The sequence below is a fragment of the Silene latifolia genome, chromosome 8, assembly GCF_048544455.1.
Source record: "Silene latifolia isolate original U9 population chromosome 8, ASM4854445v1, whole genome shotgun sequence".
Classification (NCBI taxonomy): domain Eukaryota; kingdom Viridiplantae; phylum Streptophyta; class Magnoliopsida; order Caryophyllales; family Caryophyllaceae; genus Silene; species Silene latifolia.
This window is the reverse complement of record NC_133533.1, coordinates 4,045,443-4,067,391: the sequence shown is the minus strand read 5'-3', so window position 1 is coordinate 4,067,391 and position 21,949 is coordinate 4,045,443. Positions and strand designations below refer to the sequence as shown.

The window sequence follows — 21,949 nt, the reverse complement described above, 5'->3', positions numbered from 1 at the left end:
ACATGGGAGGTCCCACCTTTGTCCCCTCTACCCATTTCCTCTCACACAACAACCCGTCTTAAAATCCGACCCGTTTTAAGCAAGACTTACTCATGGCAAATATACTGTGAGAGTAGAAACAAAAGATCAATTGGTAGTTATTGTGTAATCGAGAGGGTCTCATATTGTGAAACCGTCCTTTTATAAAAAATTACTCGTACTTATCTATTAATTAATAGTAATAAATAAATTGTTTTTATTAAATAAAACGACTGTTTCACAATTTGAAACCATCTTATTCTATAAATCAACATTATTACTAATAAACATCCTAATTAATAAATACGAGTAATATTATATGAGTATTTAATTTTGTCATTGGTCTCTAAGTGCGTTCATCGTAAAAATCAATTAGGTATGAGAATTGAGAAAGAAGATGCGTAATTAGAGAATTAGATGCATCCCGGACTTGTTTACTCCGTATTAGTCAAGTGACTCAACTACTCAAGTCATATTTCACTAACTACTTTGAAAATCCAGCACCCTATCATCATCCATAAAATACAAGAAAACAAAGACAATGTTTACTTACGTCGACTTGAGCGTCCATAATTACAATATAAACCGGTCATTTCATATTTTGTTTAAGTCAATCTTAAGTTATAACGATACTCATAATTAATTTAAATAATATTAAAATAAGAAAGAATTACTTAAACCCGTCCTAATTAAGCAAGATCTATTGATCAGCCTAGTAATTACTAACTAATGACGGTGCAATAATTAAACAAGCTAAGAGTGATCTTATTTAAAGTCTCAATCCAACGTTCAATTTTTCTTCTGTCTCGAGTCACCACATAAACGTGTTTGCAACGATGTAAGTTGGCTACATGAAAGTCATACACGTGTAAATCACTGAAACGTTCGTAAATTATACGGACGGTATATCGGGTCATCTAAAGCAGCCAGCTAGCCACACAAATTTTGAGAATAAACGGAGAATATTTGAGTGTGCCGATACGCGATAAATAAATCTCAGACGAAAATCGGGTACTCCATAAAATAGATAAATTGAAATCGAATACGATAACTCATGTAGAGATCCACACACGTGGTGGAAAAAGCCGAGAGAAAAAGAATATGACCTGGTACGAACTCTCAAACTGCTCAAATTTAAGTGTATAATACACGATTTTCGGAATTTCAGGGTAATCATATGACAAAAACGTCCGTAAATCATACGAACGATTAATTGGGCCAGCTAAAGCCACCACACAAATTTTGAGAAATAAAAAACAGAGGACATATGAGTGCGGCGGTATGCGAGAAACTAGTCTCGGACTAAAATCGGATACTCCTTAAAAATAGATGATAACTTGTTATTTAGGGCTGAAATCGAATAAGGTAACTCATGCAACGACCCCATACAGGTGATGGAAAAACCGGTAGGAAAAGAAACATGACCCGGTACGACCTCAAAAACGACTCAAATTTAAGTGTATAATACACGGTTTTCGGGATTTCAGGGTCGCGGAACAAAAACGACCGTAAATCATACGGACGGTGCATCTGGCCAGTTAAAGAAGCCACACAAATTTTGAGAAGCAACAGAGGACATTTGAAGGTGCGGGTACGCGATAAACGAGAATCGGGCGAAAATAAGGTACTCCTTAAAACTAGATGAATAGACGTACTTTTTATTTAGGACTGAAAATCGAAAATGGTAACTTATGAAGCGACCCCAGACACGTGGTAAAAAAACTGGCAGAAAAAAAAAACATGACGTGGTATAGGCGTATAGCCTACCAAGCGGCTTAAAATTTCTCTTATTTACCTGTTGTGTTGAGAGATATTATCTCCATTTATTACATTGCAAGTAAAATGTTGTAGATCCTGGAATTGCCTATATATTACGTCTATTCTAGCTTCCTCATTGGGCATTGGCTCCCAAGTCAATAGAAAGTACGTATAAAATTGAAGTTCTTTTGCACTCCTTATAAATAGCAAACCAAATTTGAGATATAGAAGCATAAAAACAATCCAACATTATAAAAAAAGAAGAAAATATAATATAAGAAAATGGCCTTGCCTGCACTTGTATGCTTGAAATCAAACTACAATAACAAGTTCCTCCGTTACCGACACGAAAACATTCAAACTCACGGCCTTCTACAATTTTCCGGTGAAAAAGCTTCTGTTGAATTTGCTCAATTTGAAGTTGTTCAAGCTCAATGTGGAGATGGCCTTGTCCACATCAAATCCCGCTACACCAATCGGTTCTTAGTCAGGTAACACTCTGTATATATATACGTACTTTTAATTTTTCCGATAAGAATATAGAAACTTACTCGTTACTTCCTATGTCGCAAATTCTCAATCATTTGTTTCAACATTTTTTCTTTGGCTATTTAATGAAAGTTAAACTATGTTTGGAACGTAAATAATAAATTTTTAGTAATTATCATAGTTACATACTTACATAGTACGTACAAGTTTCTTCTAATTTCCGCATGCATATTACAAACGGGAAAAATCTTTTTTGATATCTAATGCATGTTGTTATAGTTTACTTTTTGTCTATGAATAAACTTTATTCGTATTTATTTATTTATGATACATGCGTAGTTTTTTAGTCGTATATTACAAACAGGAAAAATCTTTTTTATTTATGATATACTCGTATTTCTTTGTCTTTGAATAAACTTTAATTTATTCGTTTATTGATTTTTATATATATAAACAACTATTCGAGTTTAAATAAATAAATGTCGTCTTTAATTTTTTAGGTGGTCGCCGAATCATAATTGGATAACGGCCTCAGCTCATCAACTAAATGAGAACAAAAGCGATTGGTCATGTACGTTGTTTAAGCCGATAATCATAGAGCAAGGTGTGACAATGAAGGTTAGAATCATGCACGTCCAACTCGGCCATTACTTGTCCCTATGGCGAACCGGGGAACCTTTCAATTCGTGTTTAATCGCAGGATCGAAGGACATTGATCGCGACTCATGTGACGTTTTCAGCGTTATAGACTGGTCATCCATTTTCAAATTGCCTAAAATTGTGGCATTTAAAGGTGAGAACGGAAAATATATAGGCGCATACTCGCATAACGGAAGGCCATGCCTTCAATTTTCGTTCGATAACCCTAATGACCCGAAGGTTGCACAAGAAGTGATTCATTCTCGTGATGGGACCGTGTTCATAAAATCGAAGTATTATGGCAAGTTTTGGAGGCTCGACAAGGATGATTTAATTGTGGCGGACGTAGTTGAGCCTAATAATATCGATAATTGTGCTAGTGCAATGTTTCGGGTTAATGTAATTGACATTAATACCGTGGCGTTACTCAATATGTCTAAGACATGGTTTGTTAAGAGGTACTCGAATGGGTACGAAAGTTTGTTGAATGCAGCTGCCGAAACTATGGATCGCTTTGCTACGCTAGAGGTGACGGACTTGGGAAATTGAAGTCGATGTTCAAGTGCTACGGAAGAAATATTATCGCTATCATTAAATAAAAAGCGTATACAGTTACGCTGAATAAGGTAGTCATATGTTATGTAACGGTCTTACAAACTAACGAGTATTTTGCTTGATTAGTATTAGAGGTCACTCAAAACCTACTCTTGCAATCTTGCGTAATCAATTGTGTGTAAATATTAATAAAGGCTTCGTTGTTAAATAAAATGTTTTGAAATCTATGTAAATGAGGTCGTACGAAGTCGTTAATAAGTCTTAATCACAAGAGGATTTAAACTGAGAAATATATAAAGTCATAAATAACTCTTAATCAACAAAAACAGACCAAATAACATATGATAACGTATAAATCTTATTATGAGACAATTTTTTTTAAAAAAAAAAAAAAAATCTAAACTTTACTATGAGACATGTTATATGGACTTATGAAGTACGTAAGCATAGATCACAGCTATTTACAAGAGTCTATGACCTATCAAATTAAAATTTAACCCAACCTGATTTCAAAAAAGAAAAAAAAAAAATCTAACCCAACCAATTTTTTTTCAGGTCAACACCCGAAAATCTTAACCTGTGATCCAATCAACTTGAACTCGTCAATTTAAGCCGAAATATGATCAACCCGCTTGAATTACCCGATGGGTTAAAATATTAATATTTTTATTCTATACTCCATATTTGAAATAATAATTAAAAAATTATTAATTTTAGTACTTTAAATTATATATATAATAAAAAATTAATTTCATATAACTTTAATATTATTTAATAAAAAATAATTATTAAATTAACTTAATTTATAGAATTGTAGTACTTTAATTATTAGTTTTAGTACTTCAAATATTTTTTCGATTTAGAAAATGATAAAAAAAAAAATGGAGTTAAGGAATAAATTTTGACCATTGCTTTCACCCTGACCTTAATAAATCTGAATCTGTATTTTAACCTCAGTCATGTAACCCGAATTGGGACCAATTATTACCCATTTGACACCTTTAACAAGTCAACATAAGTAGACCTAGGGTGTTAATGAGACGAGACAGCTCGCGAGCTACTCGAGATCGGCTCGGTCAAAGCTCGGTTAAAGCTCGGCTCGTGCGAGCTCGACTCGGCTCGAGAGCTTAACGAGTCAAGCCGAGCAAAGGCTGGCTCGGCTCGAAAAGCTCGCGAGCGGCTCGAACTTGTGCGATTACATAAGATATTGCTCATATTTTGTAAAAATATTTTATCATGAGTATATTTTTGTATCACACATAGCAAATGTCTCGCTGATTTGCGAAATATTTTTACATATAATTTTCGAGCCTTGTTATTAAAAATATCGAAAGAAAAAAAAATTAACAGTTTTATATAGGCTCGATTTGGGTTCGAGTTTGGCTCGAGCTTGCGTTAAAGCTCGCAAGCTTTAATTTATAACGAACACATTTTTTTAAAGCTTGGGTAAGCTCGAGATCGGCTCGAGTTCGAATTTTGGTTCTTGAGCACAAGCCGAGTAAGGCCAAGCTCGGGCTCGGCTCGGCTCGTTAGCACCTGTAGACCTAGCCAACGGGTTAGTCGGATCGGGCCAATTTCGGTCGAGTCATTTTGAGTATATCATATTATCAGGTTAGTTCGGGCCGGATTGGGTCATTTTGAGCTTCAGGTTTTTTTCGGGTATGTTGATCGGGTCATTTACAGGTCAAGCGGGTCGGGTTATTTCAGATTCGGGTCATTTTCGGGTTAATGATTAAGAGAAAAAAAAGTATGTTTAGTATTATTACCTATATTTATTTTAGTTTTAATAATTGATTCTTTGTTTTTAACGTATTATTAAGCATGCTTTTAAATTGATCATTTTAAGTCTTTTTTATTCAATTAGAGCTATGTTTTGTCAGGTCATTTTCGAATCGGATGTTTCGCAACGGGTCGGTTCCGAGTCAACAAAGCTCAAGGCATGTTCGGGGGGTCGGGTCAAATCGAATTTCAGGTCATATTCGGTTAGAATTTGAGTAGTGTTTGGGTCAGCATTTTCGGGTCGGGTCAATCAATTCGGGTTGATTTTGTGTTAAGATTATAGAGGGGGGACGATAATAATGGAGAATGTATTATTGATTGATATCCTTCTAAGTGAATACATGGGTGTATATATAATACACCTACTACCATAAACCCTAGACGATAGCCGCCATATCTTGTAACCCTAATGGGCCTAGTCTAATATCCTAATACCCTCCCGCAATCGTAAAGGCAGTACGTAGTACGAACTTTACGATTGGAGAAATACAAAGAAAAAAATATAAAAAGAAAAAATGAAATCTTCAATCTTCATCTTTTTCGATCTTCATCAATCATCTTCGTCTTCGAAAAGTGGTAAGATACGAGTATAAAGACTCGCTAGAAATTTCTTCGAACAAGAACGTTAAGTTTTTCGGACTTGTCGAAAGTATGAGTTAATTTGCAGGAACCCTAATCGAACCTGGCAAATATCGATAAAACGGAAAATTATCCGTCAATTTTAAGATCTGGAGAACGTTAATTTTTTCGGACTCCAAATAAATCAAGTACCACCTTAAACGAAGTAAAAGACGATTAATTAAATTTCAAAGGAAAAGAAAGAATTTTTTTTTTTCTTTGTTTTTTTTTTTTGGAAAAGCTATTACTGCATCCATTTTGGGATGACAATTTTTTTTTTTTTTATATGTCTCGGCAAAAAAATTCTAGCAATATGACAAATTTCGATCAACGGAAAACAGCCGTTTGAATGTTGAACGGCAAAGTTGCCATTACACCATCAGTTCAGTGGACGAATAAATTTCCAATTTTTTTTTTTTTTTTTTTTTAATTTATGAATTATTGAAATCCCGCCGGTGAGCATATCGTAGATTGTAGCTCACCGGCAAGAAAGCGGAAGCGTATCTAGAGACCTCAGGAAAGAGTCTCTGATACCATGTTAAGATTATAGAGGGGGGACGATAATAAGGGAGAATGTATTATTGATTGATATCCTTCTAAGTGAATACATGGGTGTATATATAATACACCTACTACCATAAACCCTAGACGATAGCCGCCATATCTTGTAACCCTAATGGGCCTAGCCTAATATCCTAATATTTTGTCTTTCAAACAGGTTTATTACCGACATAATATCGCCCATAGTTTTGGGCAAAAGTGAGAGTGATTGATTAAACACACCGACGAAGTAGAGTCACAGCCTTATCAGCATGCACTTATCCATTACGATATTAATCTTGGCGTGCTGACTCAGATCACAAGCATAGTTTACGTAAATATTCTTTCCTCGTATACCTTTTTACGTTAATTATAATCGAATATTTACCCAAAACCCTTGAGTTTTGCACCGTAATTATATAATAATCTCATAAAATTATAGAATAAAATGACCTTTTAATTAGATGGATAAAAAAAAATTATCCCTCCATTTGGCACATTAACAGGATAATAATACGTTAGCAGATAAAGGTGGTGGATAAGATAAAACACGAAAATTATACAATAATCCGTTTTGATTAAAAACCGAGTTATGTACTTATGCACGTAGCCTATAATATCTATAGGGACATTGTACCAAAAAAAAGAAAAAAAAAAAATATCTATAGAGACAAAATCTCATGAACTTGTCAAAACTCGAAAACGTGAGTGGATATTTCTCTATATGATAAGATTATAAAATAAATATCAATCAATAATATTCCTCGTAGATATTGTGACACTTTTGGATAAGATAATATAATAATCTACGTAATCACCCAAACTATAATAAGCCTATAAATATCCAACTTCAAACACAGTTTACTTTCATTCTACTTCATCATCAATCAAATACTACAATAATACATCCAAAATTTAAGACAAAATGTTGGCAATTTTTAGCAAGACTTTGGTGGATGCACCAAAAGAGTTGAACAGCCCGGGTTCGATATCATTCGGGTCGGGTAATATTAATAATAAGCCTAAGTTACCTGAAGAAATTGTGAGGATATTTCAACAAGCTTATTCCCAAAATACCCCTCTATCGATTGGTCTTGGCAATTCTGCTTTTCTTGCTTATTCTCCATGCAAAGGCCCTCTACTTCGCCACCAAAGGTACTAGTGTACTACTACTACTACAATAATAGAGTCGATATTTTAATCAGACGTAAAAAAAAACAAATTATTTTTCTCAGAGTAGTATTTTAATCAGACGTAAAATAATCAAATTATTTTTCTATGAGTAGAATTTTGATCAGACGTAAAAAAAAATCGAATTATTTATTTTATTATTATTATTATTAATTAATTAATTAATTAATACAAAAAATTGTTTATGATTGATTACAGGACGTTCTGTGGAATAGACAACATGTACTGCATATTCTTGGGAAATTTGAGCAACTTAAACACCTTAATTAAGCAATATGGCTTAGGCAAGTCTACCAATGATGCCATGTTTGTAATTGAAGCGTACCGGACGCTCCGAGACCGTGGCCCGTATCCGGTTGATCAAGTTCTTAAGGACCTTGAAGGCTGCTTTGGTTTTGTTATCTTTGATAAAAATGCTGGCACTGTTTTTGCTGCTCTGGTAATTATTCTTAATCTTAATTAATTAATAAATTTATAATTTTGTTATTTATCCATTTTTTATTGCTTAAAATAGTTGTTGAAAATTGTTTTTTTTTTTTATGTGTTGTTAATAATAGGGTGCAGATCAAAGAGTTGAACTATTTTGGGGAGTTGCTGCTGATGGATCTGTTGTTATTTCTGATAATAAAGATATCATAAAAGCAAGCTGTGCTAAATCATTTGCAGCTTTTCCTTCTGGTAAGTAAAAGTAGCTAGTCTTCTATAGACGGATATATCCGTCTATAGTTAAAGACGGAACAAATAGCTTGAAAGTGGTGATATTTTTGGCCCTCACCACCCCACTTGTTGCTTGTTTTATTAGGAATGTGGTATTGTATTTGACCCGTATTTAGTTATAGACGGATATCTGCCGTCTATAATGAGATTTTGTGAAGTAAAAGTTTGTTCTTTCAATCTCGAAAATCCCCATATTGCCCTAGCGGGTCCATACCGGGATTTGATTTAATGTATAATAAAGAGACGGTTTTCTAAGATAGTGACCGGATGTGAGAGTTTAGGTCTAGTCCGATCCAGACTGGACCATTTGCTTTGAATTGGACCGTCCCTAGATCGAACTTATTTGGGTCTGGCCCGATTTAAAATCGGTAACTTATATCCATTTCAGTCTAAGAACGGACCAGACCAAGTATTTCGGATTCTGGTTTGGTCGAGACCAAATTAGGTTTCATCCTCGGTCTGCCAAATTTTTATTTTCGATTTCCAGTCTGGTCAGATTTGGTCCAGTCTTGAATAGATGCTCACTCTAAGTATAAGAAACATATACTTTCTCCGTTTTCATCTGATCTACCTATTTTATTAAAATACTACACTCATATATTCAACAAATGGATAAATGTATAATTTTGAGATTTCGTTACCCTCAATTTAAAACGAGTTTTATTTGGATTGAAATATCGTTTTAAATTAAATCCGAGATGAATTTTGATGCTAATTGTTTGGGAATGATGGAAAATGCAGGATGCATGTATCACAGTGAAATGGGACTAATGAGTTATGAGCATCCAAAGAACAAATTAAAGGCAATGCCAAGAATTGATAGTGAAGGTGCAGTGTGTGGAGCAAATTTTAAGGTGGATGTTAGCTCTAAGAAAGCCTCTATGCCTCGAGTTGGTAGTGAAGTTAATTGGGCCTTTCCGGGTTCTCGGGCCTGATTAACTAAGTTAATGAATATCATCATCTCATGTATAGTTAGTTTATATGGTTAATAAACATGAAGTAACATTTCAATTTACACTAATTTTAACTTGTATCAGTTGCTAATTTGTATGCATGGTTCTTAATAACCATGAGTCACGCTTCTCTAAAACGGGTTTACGATAAAACATTGTCAAACTATTCATCGAAGACAACAATGCTCTCTAAAACCATAGTAACTGATGAAAGTTATTTGTAGTAAAGCTATTTAGGCAAAATAGTACTTGGAATAATTATAATAACAACATATTCTTACAATAATTTGTGAATAATACGAAGTAATATAATACAATACACACAAGACATATTAATTAGTTGAGTTCTAGTGACCGACTTATACAATTTTTAATCGCATCACTTAGTAGTATATGATGCTTCTTATTATGCTAAATAGAAATACATATTAAAAGACCGTCGATCATCCAATGGTCTTGTTGTCGAATTATACCCGACTAATCCTGCAATAAAGCAATCTGACTGATCAATATTAAGTTTGAAATTACCATTTAAAATGAATGGAAATGTTAATCAATAGGAGCCTTACCTTTCAAATTTCGAACCAGGCTTTGAAAATGTCTAGCACATCCCTCACACGAGGACGAATTTCCATAGTTGATTGTCAGCATTGCAATGCGGATCTCCATGGTGGCGGTGGTTCTCAGGATAAGTTCCAATTTGAGTGCCATCATGGATGTCACCCGTCCAAGCATCTATAACCATGTTGTGATCAGTGTGTGTCCTTAAATATTTAAACCCACAACTTATATCTCCATTCTCGGACCACAAAACTGAATTATCATGGCAAACTGGCTTCTTAATCAATTCCAACTATGCAACATAAACAAAAAAGGGTTATTCAGATCATGTCTTAAATATCTCGCGTTATTTAATTGAGAGCCATAAAATGAGAAATAAAATTTACCTGAACATGCCTACCAATATGGTTAACACACTTTCCATTGGCATTATTGATAATCATAAAATGAGACCCGCTAGTCTTTTCTTTGTGCCATAACTGCATGCATTGGCAATAATAATAAACACGACATGCAATCAATGTAAAGTGTCTGAATAACATAGATATACGCGCATGAATTGAATAATTATTACTCAGTACCTGGTGATTATCGTGGTTGCTTGGAAGTGCAAGACACAATTTGTCATGTCGCACAGTGACACAGTAATCTTTCCCACATCCCGGCCTTTTGCAATAAATCCTGTAACTTGGATGTCCATGACTACCATGAGGATGGTGACAACCATCATGAGGACCATGTTGATGACAACCATCATGACAACCCTCATGAGGATGACGACAACCATCATGACCACAGTCAGGACGACGACCACTTTCATGAGAACCACGGCCATGATCACCTTCATGAGGACGATGACCACCTTCATGAGGATGATAACCACCGTCATGAGGGCCACGCCTACCTTCATGAGGACGATGACCACCTTCATGAGGATGATAACCACCGTCATGAGGGCCACGCCTACCTTCATGAGGACGATGACCACCTTCATGAGGATGATAACCACCATCATGAGGGCCACGCCTACCTTCATGAGGACCATGACAACCATCACGATGAGGACCACGACCATGACAACCGCCATGAGGACCGTGAGTACCATAAGTACAATGAATAATACTACTACTCATTATGCAAATTTGATAATCTCACTAATGTTATTTATTTTTTGTATGTGTTATTGTATTTGATAATGTCACTAATATTCCTTATATATAGTGCTTAATTATTGTTTACGTTGACTTGGTCGTCAATGTGGTAGAAATAAAGTTCCACATTTAGTACAAACAACCAATTGTTCGATATCTACTTTTAAGTTCAATAGTAGTATTGTTCCTACGTAAATAACGTGTTTGGATAATGATATATTTGTTCATTTTCAAGTCGTTCTTTTTATGCATATGTTTATAAAGTAATTACCTAAGATTATATTTTGTTTTGAGAGGTTTGACGAAAAAAAAGTGTGGAAGACACACTTTTTTCTGAAGAATTCGCCATGATATATATGATCCGTGCATAATATCATGAAAAATTGATACAAATTTTTGACTGCTACTTAGTATCGGCAATAGGTCTGAAAAAGTATCGAAAAATAGAAAATTTAGATATTTTTACCATGTCGGAATAATTTTGTTTACTTTAGGGTTCATGAGCTTCGTCTAATCCTTCCTATTTCTTAGCCAATCGGACATTGTTTATTTGTATTTCAATTAAATTCAGTTTAGTTTAATTCAATTCGATTAAGGTATCACGGGTTCATTTTTTTTTTGAGAGAAAAGAACAATTCATTAATAGAATGCCACACGGCACTTACAAAGAATAATTATAATCGAAAACAAATCTAATGGAAACCAAAGAAAAATAAATTTCTTATAAACTAGGGATCTCAAAACAGCATCTGACAATTCGGCTCGTCCTATTATCGCTATCTTCATGTAGCTTTTGAGGGGATCCTTCGTTTTGATTTATGAGATAAAATTTACCTCTGACTGATTTCAAAGATCGTTGACAAATTACTTTTACCCTTTGAAATAACACGCTGCAAACCATCAACAAACTACTCTTGACTATAAGGGACGGGTTCATTTTAGTTTATTTTTGTTCATTCAGCTCAGTTTAGTTGAATTCATTTCAATAAATAGTTTAAATTCAGTAAAAAATAGCCTTGTGTTAAATTTCGTTGTTGAGTTTATGCCGCATGCTTACACAAGAGAGATAAGCCGGTTTATATGTGCAAGAGGTTTTCATCCCGAGGGTCCCTTTTTTACTCCCTCCTATTCTACATAAACTTCCCTCTTTCCTTTTTCATCTATTCACAATACCTTCCTTATTTCCTTATTTAGTAAAGTTTTTTTACTTATTTTAATCACCTTACCCATAACAATACCCTACCTCACCCCACAACAATACTTATTTTAATCAACTTACCCCACAACAATACTTATTTTAATCACCATACCCACAATAATACCCCACAATACATTCCCTCTCTCCAATTACCAAACCCCACTACAATACTTTACCTTATTTTAATCCCCTCTTTAATTTTAGTGCCCCATGAATAAGGAGGTTTATCTAGAATACGAGGGAGTATAAGGTTTATGTTACTTCTTCCCAAAATCAGTATTGGTCTGTTGGACACGCACAAATGCCTTTAGTATCGGTGAGCTATTTTTTCACACTCCCCCTAACCTTAATCTTACACCTACCGGCTACCGTCACCTAATATTATAATAACTACTATCGTAGATTTTATTCTAACAATAACTACATATATTTGATTATTATTATCTAAGATATATAATCATATTACTTATCACCCTGTAATCTATGGAATGATTTATTATATATCCTGCAACATTCTTATTGGCCATAGTAACACAAATTCTCATTTAAAACAGACATATCTGTCTTAACCTTAAAATGAGTCAAGTATTTCACGTAAGACATAAACAGATGCATTGACATTAACAAAAGGGTTGTTTGATACTTTGATCTCATCTATATGTCTTAACCATAAAGCGAGTCAATTATCACACCCGTTTTATTATCTTATGGAAGACCTATTGCCATAGTAAATACGTAGCAGTTGCAACTTGATGGCTGCTGCATGCAATGAAGCCATGCATGAAGGTTCGATAAGCTGCACATAGTACAAACAACAGTTATCTCATTTAATGTCGCAATCCAACTTTCAATTTTTACACTCTTGAGTTCATACTTAGCTTAAACGTGTCTACACCGGTATAGCTACGGGAGTACTATGACATCTTGGAATTACATTATTGAATTTTGTCACGCGTACTAATAATATAAAATGACGTAATTGATATAATTACATTAAATGTCATAGGTTCAAATCTTTCTATCATTGTACTGTATAGTTTTTACGGCCTATATGGCGTTAAAAAACAATCAATTCGTTATTGAATTAGGCCATGTTCTTTTGGACTTCAAGTCACTTAATTTAAGTTCACTTTAGATCCTATAAGTTCAGTTCAGTTCAGTTCAGATCCTATAAGTTCAGTTCAGTTCAGATCAGATAAGTTTCAGTCCAAAAGAACAGGGCCTTAGTTTGCTATAGAACTATTTCAAGCTCGACTAGGTAATTAAGGGTCTGGCCATTGCTAAGCCGATTTATATTGTTTGGATAGCAAAATGGGGAAATTTATATTGTTTGAATAGAAAGATTTTGGATAGACAAATAGCGTAATTTTGTCCTTGTTTGGATAGAAAGATTTTGGAAGAAAATGGAGGATAGGGTTTTGGAGGGAGCCGATTTATATTATTTGGATAGCAAAATGGGGTGGAGGGATTTGAAGGGAGTTAGGGAGGGATAATGGATCATTACAAACAGTGGTGGAGTTAGGGGATGACTAGCAGGAGAGTCCGCCTTCGCTTGATGGCGAAAAATGAAAACATCTATATTTTTATATTACTTACAATATTCAAACTTTTTTCGAGTTTTCGTTATATCATTATCCATTGACACCTACTAAATTTTCACCCTTGTTGAATTCAAATCTTGGCTCAGCATCATACAAATATGTTAGATGGAATAAAAGCAGCTTTAGGTTATTGTATTAGAGATCATGATGGTAAAAATGTTTTGTTAGGAGCAAAAAATCGTGGATCTAATAGCATTTTTATTGCAGAAACCCTCGCGCTTAAAAAAAAGTCATTTTAGCAGCTAAATATTTAGGAATTTCAAAGCTAGTTGTTGAAAGTGATAATTTATGTGTTATTAACTCAATTCTTAGTGCTTGACAAATTTCGTGGGAAATTTCAAGAATATTTTCAAAGATGTGAAGTTAGACCTTCCTTTTTTTAAGGAAGTGATTATTAAACACAGCTTTCGTGATGCAACGGCTGACTAATGTTTAGGCCCATTGTATTAGATATTAATTTGTGAAAGTGGTAAACGGCCCCCCTAAACTTCGCTTTAATATGAGATTAACTCCTTTAATAACTTTGCTTTGTAGTAAACAACCCCCTTAATTTCGCTCTAAAGCGAAATCAAACCCCTTTTATTTTTCCGATTAAAATCTTACCAGATTGTCAAAATCAAACCCCTTTTATTGTAATTATTCCCTCTTTTTCTCTCATTTTTAGAAACCAGTTGTCTTTACTTTAGGAATCAGTTTCATATAAAAAGTTCCTTATTTTGTAAGTCAATGGTTAAGAAGCTCCTTATGACTTATGAAACTCCTTAATTCTCCCATTGCTATGTCTAGGCATTTTCTTAAGTAATTGATTTTTACAATGCAATGAAAGGCTTATTTATAATGCACTGAATCTGGATAACATTACTAACCTTTGCAATATTTCCAATATAAGATATCTGCGATTTCTATTTATTTGTAGATTAGATACAATATACATAGGATAAAGCATACATGTAATCGTACGTTTATAAGATTACAACGAAGCTCATAAAATACACACAAATAACACAAGATTACAAGAGAAGGTATTGAGTAACTCCAAATGCTAAACACAATTAGTTTATAAGACCGTCACATAACATATAACTACCCAATACAGATTACAGAGTAACAGTTTACGCTTCTTATTTAATAATAATAGCGATAAGATAATGTTACTTAACACTTAACATTGACTTCATTTTCCCAAGTCTTTGACCTCAAATGTAGCATAGTGATCCACAGATTGGTTAGCTGCGTTCAACAAACTTACATACTCATGAGCAATACTCAATCTTTTAACAAACCATGTCTTAGACATATTGAGTAGAGCCACGCTATTAATGTCAATCACATTAACCCGAAACATTGCACTAGCATGATTATCGATATTATTAGGCTCAATTACGTCCGCCACAATTAAATCATCGTCCTTGTCGAGCCTCCAAAACTTACCATAATACTTGGATTTTATGTACACGGTACCATCACGAGAACCAAACACTTCTTGCGCAACTTTCGGGTCATTAGGGTCATCAAACGAAAATTTAAAGCACGGCCTTCCGTTGTGTGAGAATGCGCCTATGTATTTTCCGTTATCACCTTTAAATGCCACATTTTGGGGTAATTTGAGAGCGGATGACCAGTCTATAATGCTGAAAAGGTCACATGAGTCGTGATCAGTGTCCTTCGATCCCGCGAACAAGCATGAATCAAAAGGTGCACCGATCCGCCATAGGCACGCGTAATGGCCGAGTTGGACGTGCATGATTCTAGCCTTTTTGGTTGCGCCGCCGTTCTCTATGATTATGGGCTTAAATAACGTACATGACCACTCGCCTTTGTTCTCATTTGGTTCCTCCGCAGAGGCCGTTATCCAATAATGATTTGGTGACCACCTAAAAAATTAAAGATGACATTTGTTACATCGGTGCGTAAATTATCTCTTTAGCCTTTTTTTTTAATTAAAGTAAGGAACACAAAAAAAAAAAAGTCAAAAACTGAAGTGTCAAATGTTTTCCTAATCAGTGACAGAGCCGGGATTTAATTTAAGCAGGGACGGCAAATAATAATACAACCAAACAACAGAAACTTGAAAAAAGTTAGAAAATTTAACTGAAAACTTGATGATTATTATGAAATTATGAATAAAATGAATTTTAAAGTTCTTATCGGAAAAAATTAGCTACGAGTGTAAGTAAAGTGTTACCTGACTAAGAATCTATTCATGTAGCGGGATTTGAGGTGAACTAGGCCATCTCCACATTGAGCTTGAACCACTTCAAATTGCGCGGTTGAACCTAAAACTGTGTCAACCGAAAATTGAAGAAGGCCATGAGTTTGAACGTTCTCATGTCGATAACGCAAGTACTTGTTATTGTATACTGATTTTAAGCATATGATCTCAGGCAATGCCATTTTCCTAAATTTTCTTCTTTTTTTTTTATTCGATTTTTATGCTTTTATTTGTAATAATATTACAATCTGGAGTATTTTAGTTATATACGAACTACGTCAACTAATTTCTATTCACTTGGAATATTATTCAAGTGTGAATAAGGAAGCTGCAGAACAGACATAACAATCAATTCTTCATTGATCAAGACTTTAATTACTAGCTAAGTAATAGGGATGGTCAGATCATCGAACATTGAACCTGGACCGTCCTGCAAATTAAACCGACTCAATTTGATCCGCTCGTTTTGAACTATTTCTCGCCATTGGGTCCACGCCATCATTTCAAGTGAAATTCAACCCCCCTTTCTTAATTTTCACAAGAATTTTAATTAAAAATATTTTATATTAGTAATTCCAAGAAAAACTATACAGTACAAAGAACGAGACGTTTGTTTGTTTTTCAATGTCATATAGGCCACAAAAACTATACAGTACAAAAAACGAGAGATGTGAACCTGCGACTTTCAATAGAATTATACCAATTATGTCATTTTATTGGTACACGTGACAAAATTAAAGTTTAATGTAATTTCAAGACGTCCCAATACATCCGTAGCTATACCGTTGTAGACACGTTTAAGCTAAGTATGAACTCAAGAGGGTAAAAATTGAAAGTTAGATTGTGACCTTAAATGAGATAACTGTTGTTTGTACTATGTGCAGCTTATCGAACCTTCATGCATGGCTTCATTGCAGCAGCCATCAAGTTGCAACTTGCAACTGCTACGTATTTACTATGGCAATAGGTCTTCCTTTGTTAATATCAATGCATTGTGTTCCTGTCTTACGTGTAATACTTGACCCGTTTTAAAGTGAAGACATATATGCCCGTATTAAATGAGTTTTTGTGTTACTATGGCCAAATGAGGATGTTGCAGGATATATAATAAATCATTCCATAGATTACAAGGCGATAAGGAATATGATTATACCGTAGATAATCAAATATAGTTATTGTAGATTATTAGGTGACGGTAGCCGGTAGGTATAAAATTAGGGTTATGGGTGTGTGAAAAATACCTCACCCGTACAAAAGGCAGTAAGGCACTTGCTTGTGAGTTGTGAGTGTCCAACATACCAACATTGATTTTATCAGAACCTTAATGGAATTAAATTAAACTGAATTTAACTAAAATACAAATAAACAATTTCTTATTGGCTAAGAAATAGGAAGGAATAGATGAAGCTCATGAACCCTAAGCAAACATATTTACTGGGCTTGAAAATGAACAAATATATCATTATCCAAACACGTTATTTACGTAGTAGGAACAATACTCTATTGAACTAAAAGTAGAAATTGAACAATTGGTTGTTTGTACTAAATGTGGAACTTTATCTCTACTACATTGACGACCAAGTCAACGTAAACAATAATTAAGCACTATATATAAGGAATATTAGTGAGATTATCAAATACAATAACACATACAAAAAATAAATAACATTAGTGAGATTATCAAATTTGCATAATGAGTAGTAGTATTATTCATTGTACTTATGGTACTCATGGTCCTCATGGTGGTTGTCATGGCCGTGGTCCTCATCGTGATGGTTGTCATGGTCCTCATGAAGGTGGTCGTCGCCCTCATGACGGTGGTTATCATCCTCATGAAGGTGGTCATCGTCCTCATGAAGGTGATCATGGCCGTGGTCCTCATGAAGGTGGTCGTCGTCCTGACTGTGGTCATGGTCAAGGTCATCCTCACGAAGGTGGTCATGATGGTTGTCGTCATCCGCATGAGGGTTGTCATGACGATTGTCCTCGTGATGGTTGTCACCATCCTCATGGTAGTCATGGACATCCAAGTTACAGGATTTATTGCAAAAGGCCGGGATGTGGGAAAGATTACTGTGTCACTGTTCGACATGACAAATTGTGCCTTGCACTTCCAAGCAACCACGATAATCACCAGGTACTGAGTAATTATTATTATTAGATCCATGTATGTATCTATGTTATTCTGACACTTTAATACATTGATTACGTGTATATTGATGTGATTTTATTATTTATGTCAATGCATGTAGTTATGGCACAAAGAGAAGACTAGCGGGTCTCATCATTTTATGATTATTAGTAATGCCAATGGAAAGTGCGTTAACCACATTCGTAGGCACGTTCAGGTAAATTTTATTAATCATTTTGTAGCTCAAAATTATATATCGCGAGAGGTAAATGACATGACCCGAATAACTTGTTTTTCTATTTATGTTGCGTAGTTGGAATTGGTGAAAAAGCCAGTTTGCCATGATAATTCAGTTTTGTGGTCCGAGAGTGGAGATATAAGTTGTGGGTTTAAATTTTTAAGGACATACACTGATCAGAGCATGGTTATGGATGCTTGGACGGGTGACATCCATGATGGCACTCAAATTGGAATTCATCCTGAGAACCACCGTCACCATGGAGATCCGCATCACAATGCTGACAATCAACTTTGGAAATTCGTCCTTGTCTAGGGGCGTGCTAGACATTTTCAAAGCCTGGTTCGAAATTTGAAAGGTAAGGCTTCTTTTATTGTGCACAAATTCTTAAGAGAGATGGTCTCTCAATCCAAATCACTAAAACAAAATTAATATGGATTCAATAGTAATGATCGTTATCATGTAAATGTTGTTTGGTTAAAACAATATCACTTTTTTGTTTGGTTAAAACAATATAATAACATTTTAAAATCTTAGGTGTTATTTTCATATCTTGTTGATAACATTTTCATTCATTTTAAACGGTAATGTAGAACTTATTATCGTTCTGTCCAATTTCTTTATTGCAGGATTATTCGGGTATAATTCGACAACAAGAGTACAAGACCATTGGATCATCGGCGGTCTTTAATATGTATTTTTATTCTGCATAATAAAAAGCATCATATACTACTAATTGATGCGACAAATATCTTATGTGTCGGTCATTTGAACTCGACTAGTGTATATGTCTCGTGTGTATTGTATTCTATTAATATTCACAAATTATTGTATGAAATATGTACCAAAAATATTATTGTATGAAATATGTACCAAAAAAATTATTGTATGAAAATGTTAAATACTATAGTGTTATTATAATTTCCAAGTGTTAGTTTACTTAAATAGCTTCACTACAAAAAACTTCCACCAATTATTATGTTATTGCGATAGAGCATTGTTGTCTTCAATAAATAGTTTGACAATATTTTATTGTAAAACCGTTTTAGACAAGACTGTCGTATCAATTAACAAGCGTGCAACACATTATCACCAAGTTAAAAGTGTAAATTGAAATGTTACTTCATGTTTATTAACCATAAACTCAGATAGTAAACTACACATGAGATGATATTCATTAACTTAATTAATCAGGCCCGAGAACCCGAAAAAGCCCAATTAACTTCACTACCAACTCGAGGCATAGAGGCTTTCTTAGAGCTAACATCCACTTTAAAATTTGCTCCACACATTACTCCTTCACTATCAATTCTTGGCATTGCTTTTAATTTGTTCTTTGGATGCTCAAAACTCATTAGACCTATTGCACTGTGATACATGCACCCTGCATTTTCCATCATTCCCAAACAATTAGCATTAATATTCAACAAGAAAGTAATTTAAAACGATAAGTCAATCAACACAAAACTCATTTTAAAATTAGGGTTTCGTGAAATCTACTAAAGTGTAGATAGGTTTGTGTTAAGTTCATTACAAATCATTTGGAAACCGTCTCTTTATTTTCAATATTTCATCAAATTTTGATTAACACCCACGGGCTAGACATGACAAACGAGTCAACTAGGCCCGATCAGGTTATTTTGGATTCGGGTATGTTAATATCAAGCTATATAATTCGGGTTGGGCCATATTGGTCGTGTCCTCAATTCAGATATCAGATCGGTTTAATCTGGTCAGGTTAATTTTGCCGGGTCTAAGAGGGGTTATATGAGAATTTTCGAGATTGAAAGAACAAACTTTTGCTTACCAGAAGGAAAAGGTGCAAATGATTTTGCACAGCTTGCTTTAATCACGTCTTTATTATCAGAAATAACAACAGATCCATCAGCAACAACTCCCCAAAATAGTTGAATTCTTTGATCAGCACCCTATTATTATCAACAAATTAAAAAAAAAAAAAAAACAATTTTCAACAAATATGTTAAGCAATAAAATAAGGGTAAATACCAAAAATATAAATTTATTAATTAAGAATAATTACCAGAGCAGCAAAAACAGTGCCAGCATTTTTATCAAAGATAACAAAACCAAAGCAGCCTTCAAGGTCCTTAAGAACTTGATCAACTGGGTACGGGCCACGGTCTCGGAGCGTCCGGTACGCTTCAATTACAAACATGGCTTCATTGGTATATTTTCCTAGACCATATTGTTTGATTAACGTGTTTAAATTGTTCAAATTTCCTAAGAATATGCAGTACAATAGTACATGTTGTCCATTCCACAAAACGTCCTGTAATCAATCATAAACAATTTTTTGTATTAATTAATGTATTTAAGACTGAATTATTCATAATTGATATTTACGTCTGATTAAAATATTACTCAATACTTATAGATAAATAATTTCATTTTTTCTAAGTCTGATTAAAATACTACTCATAAAAAAATAATTTGTTTTTTTTTACGTCTGGTTAAAATATCGACTCTATTATCGTAGTAGTAGTACACTAGTACCTTTGGTGGTGAAGTTGAGGGGCTTTGCATGGAGAATAAGCAAGAAAAGCAGAATTGCCAAGACCAATAGAAAGAGGGGCATTATGGGAATAAGCTTGTTGAAATATCCTCACAATTTCTTCAGGTAACTTAGGCTTATTATTAATATTACCCGACCCGAATGATATAGAACCCGGGCTATTCAACTCTTTTGGTGCATCCAGAGGCGGATCTCCCTTTACCTGCGTAGGGGCCAGGCCCCCTCTGACTTTTGGGCCAAATAAACTGTGCAATTAACCTTGGCCCCTGTCGACTTTAGCGTAAACCTTAGCCTACAATACATAGAAGCCCATGTAATTGTAATATAGAAGCTCACGTGATTGTACCATACTACTGTGAGCAAAATATTGCCATATGCCAATCCATAATTGGCAGGCTGATTTCTTTTAATTAACCAAAGTTTATTTGGTTTAAAATGATCCATTAATTTAATTTTACTTATTTAGAAAAATATTAAAAAAATTATTGTTCATAATTTTTCATTCTCTATAAATAGAGATCACATTTAATATATGTTAGAGTTATTTTAGTTTCATTATTTTCTTTTAAATACTTTTATAATTTATATACTTCTAACTATTATCAAAAAATTTAAAAATGAATTACGAGATATAGTAAAGAGTAGGAAAGACATTGTACTGTGTTAATAGATATTGTGTTAAATTTTAAAAATGAATTGTTGAGTAATCAAAGTAGTTAACATTCTTGTATTAATATACGCCCTATATACAGTTTTTACATCTTCATTAAATAACCAAAGTCTCAACATATTTTTGAGTACCACAAAAAAATAAATGAAAAACACAAACTTTCATTTTAGACGGACATTATCCGTCTAAAGTTGTAGACGGATCAAATATCATACCACTTTCATAATAAGACAAACAATAAGTAAAATGTTACAATTTTGTCCTTATATAAATGATAACCCGTCTACACTTTAGACGGATATGCCCGTCAAAAGTGAGACTAATTGAATAAAAAAATAGGACTATTATAGTTTAATTTGATTACATTCTCTATACTACTAATCTCTGTTTATTTTTG

General features: G+C 34.1%; 5 protein-coding genes and 1 pseudogene across 8 annotated transcripts; 3 read left to right on the top strand and 3 right to left on the bottom strand.

Moving 5' to 3' along the window:
* The first annotated feature begins 1,913 nt into the window (after window positions 1-1,913).
* On the top strand, window positions 1,914-3,672 carry LOC141594002 (uncharacterized). Its single transcript, XM_074414220.1, has 2 exons — window positions 1,914-2,267; window positions 2,766-3,672. The coding sequence occupies exons 1-2, from the start codon at window positions 2,059-2,061 to the stop codon at window positions 3,451-3,453; spliced, it is 897 nt and encodes a 298-aa protein (XP_074270321.1). The 5' UTR covers window positions 1,914-2,058; the 3' UTR covers window positions 3,454-3,672.
* Window positions 3,673-7,061: 3,389 nt separating this feature from the next.
* On the top strand, window positions 7,062-9,438 carry LOC141596079 (stem-specific protein TSJT1-like). The gene is made up of 4 exons (XM_074416102.1): window positions 7,062-7,551; window positions 7,786-8,026; window positions 8,145-8,265; window positions 9,046-9,438. The coding sequence occupies exons 1-4, from the start codon at window positions 7,322-7,324 to the stop codon at window positions 9,237-9,239; spliced, it is 786 nt and encodes a 261-aa protein (XP_074272203.1). The 5' UTR covers window positions 7,062-7,321; the 3' UTR covers window positions 9,240-9,438.
* LOC141596078 (uncharacterized) lies at window positions 9,387-11,067 on the bottom strand. Of its 3 annotated transcripts, none has more exons than XM_074416099.1 (4): window positions 10,400-11,050; window positions 10,205-10,297; window positions 9,827-10,110; window positions 9,387-9,740 (listed from the first exon to the last, which is right to left on the bottom strand). In XM_074416099.1, exons 1-3 carry the CDS (start codon window positions 10,949-10,951, stop codon window positions 9,871-9,873), a joined length of 885 nt encoding a protein of 294 aa, XP_074272200.1. In that variant the 5' UTR covers window positions 10,952-11,050; the 3' UTR covers window positions 9,387-9,740; window positions 9,827-9,870. The 3 variants fall into 3 exon arrangements, with proteins under 3 accessions (XP_074272200.1, XP_074272201.1, XP_074272202.1); XM_074416100.1 differs by having other exon boundaries at window positions 9,490-9,755; window positions 10,400-11,051; XM_074416101.1 differs by lacking the exon at window positions 10,205-10,297 and having other exon boundaries at window positions 9,490-9,740; window positions 10,400-11,067.
* A 3,671-nt stretch (window positions 11,068-14,738) lies between these two features.
* LOC141594001 (uncharacterized) lies at window positions 14,739-16,238 on the bottom strand. The gene is made up of 2 exons (XM_074414218.1): window positions 15,954-16,238; window positions 14,739-15,642 (listed from the first exon to the last, which is right to left on the bottom strand). Exons 1-2 carry the CDS (start codon window positions 16,160-16,162, stop codon window positions 14,943-14,945), a joined length of 909 nt encoding a protein of 302 aa, XP_074270319.1. The 5' UTR covers window positions 16,163-16,238; the 3' UTR covers window positions 14,739-14,942.
* Window positions 16,239-17,617: 1,379 nt separating this feature from the next.
* On the top strand, window positions 17,618-19,270 carry LOC141596076 (ricin B-like lectin R40G3). Of its 2 annotated transcripts, XM_074416096.1 has the most exons (4): window positions 17,618-18,117; window positions 18,233-18,328; window positions 18,425-18,707; window positions 18,979-19,270. In XM_074416096.1, the coding sequence occupies exons 1-3, from the start codon at window positions 17,674-17,676 to the stop codon at window positions 18,662-18,664; spliced, it is 780 nt and encodes a 259-aa protein (XP_074272197.1). In that variant the 5' UTR covers window positions 17,618-17,673; the 3' UTR covers window positions 18,665-18,707; window positions 18,979-19,270. The 2 variants fall into 2 exon arrangements, with proteins under 2 accessions (XP_074272197.1, XP_074272198.1); XM_074416097.1 differs by lacking the exon at window positions 18,233-18,328 and having other exon boundaries at window positions 18,979-19,113.
* A 176-nt stretch (window positions 19,271-19,446) lies between these two features.
* LOC141596077 (uncharacterized) lies at window positions 19,447-21,135 on the bottom strand (annotated as a pseudogene).
* Window positions 21,136-21,949: the final 814 nt, after the last annotated feature.

Coding starts and splice junctions, on each gene's coding strand:
- LOC141596076 (XM_074416096.1), top strand. CDS start 17,674: ATGAGTAGTAGTATTATTCATTGTACTTATGGTACTCATGGTCCTCAT. Junction 18,118..18,232: donor GCAACCACGATAATCACCAG/GTACTGAGTAAT, acceptor CAATGCATGTAG/TTATGGCACAAAGAGAAGAC. Junction 18,329..18,424: donor ACATTCGTAGGCACGTTCAG/GTAAATTTTATT, acceptor TATGTTGCGTAG/TTGGAATTGGTGAAAAAGCC.
- LOC141596078 (XM_074416100.1), bottom strand. CDS start 10,951: ATGAGTAGTAGTATTATTCATTGTACTTATGGTACTCACGGTCCTCAT. Junction 10,298..10,399: donor GCAACCACGATAATCACCAG/GTACTGAGTAAT, acceptor CAATGCATGCAG/TTATGGCACAAAGAAAAGAC. Junction 10,111..10,204: donor ATATTGGTAGGCATGTTCAG/GTAAATTTTATT, acceptor TATGTTGCATAG/TTGGAATTGATTAAGAAGCC.
- LOC141596079 (XM_074416102.1), top strand. CDS start 7,322: ATGTTGGCAATTTTTAGCAAGACTTTGGTGGATGCACCAAAAGAGTTG. Junction 7,552..7,785: donor CCTCTACTTCGCCACCAAAG/GTACTAGTGTAC, acceptor GATTGATTACAG/GACGTTCTGTGGAATAGACA. Junction 8,027..8,144: donor GCACTGTTTTTGCTGCTCTG/GTAATTATTCTT, acceptor TGTTAATAATAG/GGTGCAGATCAAAGAGTTGA.
- LOC141594001 (XM_074414218.1), bottom strand. CDS start 16,162: ATGGCATTGCCTGAGATCATATGCTTAAAATCAGTATACAATAACAAG. Junction 15,643..15,953: donor ATGAATAGATTCTTAGTCAG/GTAACACTTTAC, acceptor TTAATTTTTTAG/GTGGTCACCAAATCATTATT.
- LOC141594002 (XM_074414220.1), top strand. CDS start 2,059: ATGGCCTTGCCTGCACTTGTATGCTTGAAATCAAACTACAATAACAAG. Junction 2,268..2,765: donor ACCAATCGGTTCTTAGTCAG/GTAACACTCTGT, acceptor TTAATTTTTTAG/GTGGTCGCCGAATCATAATT.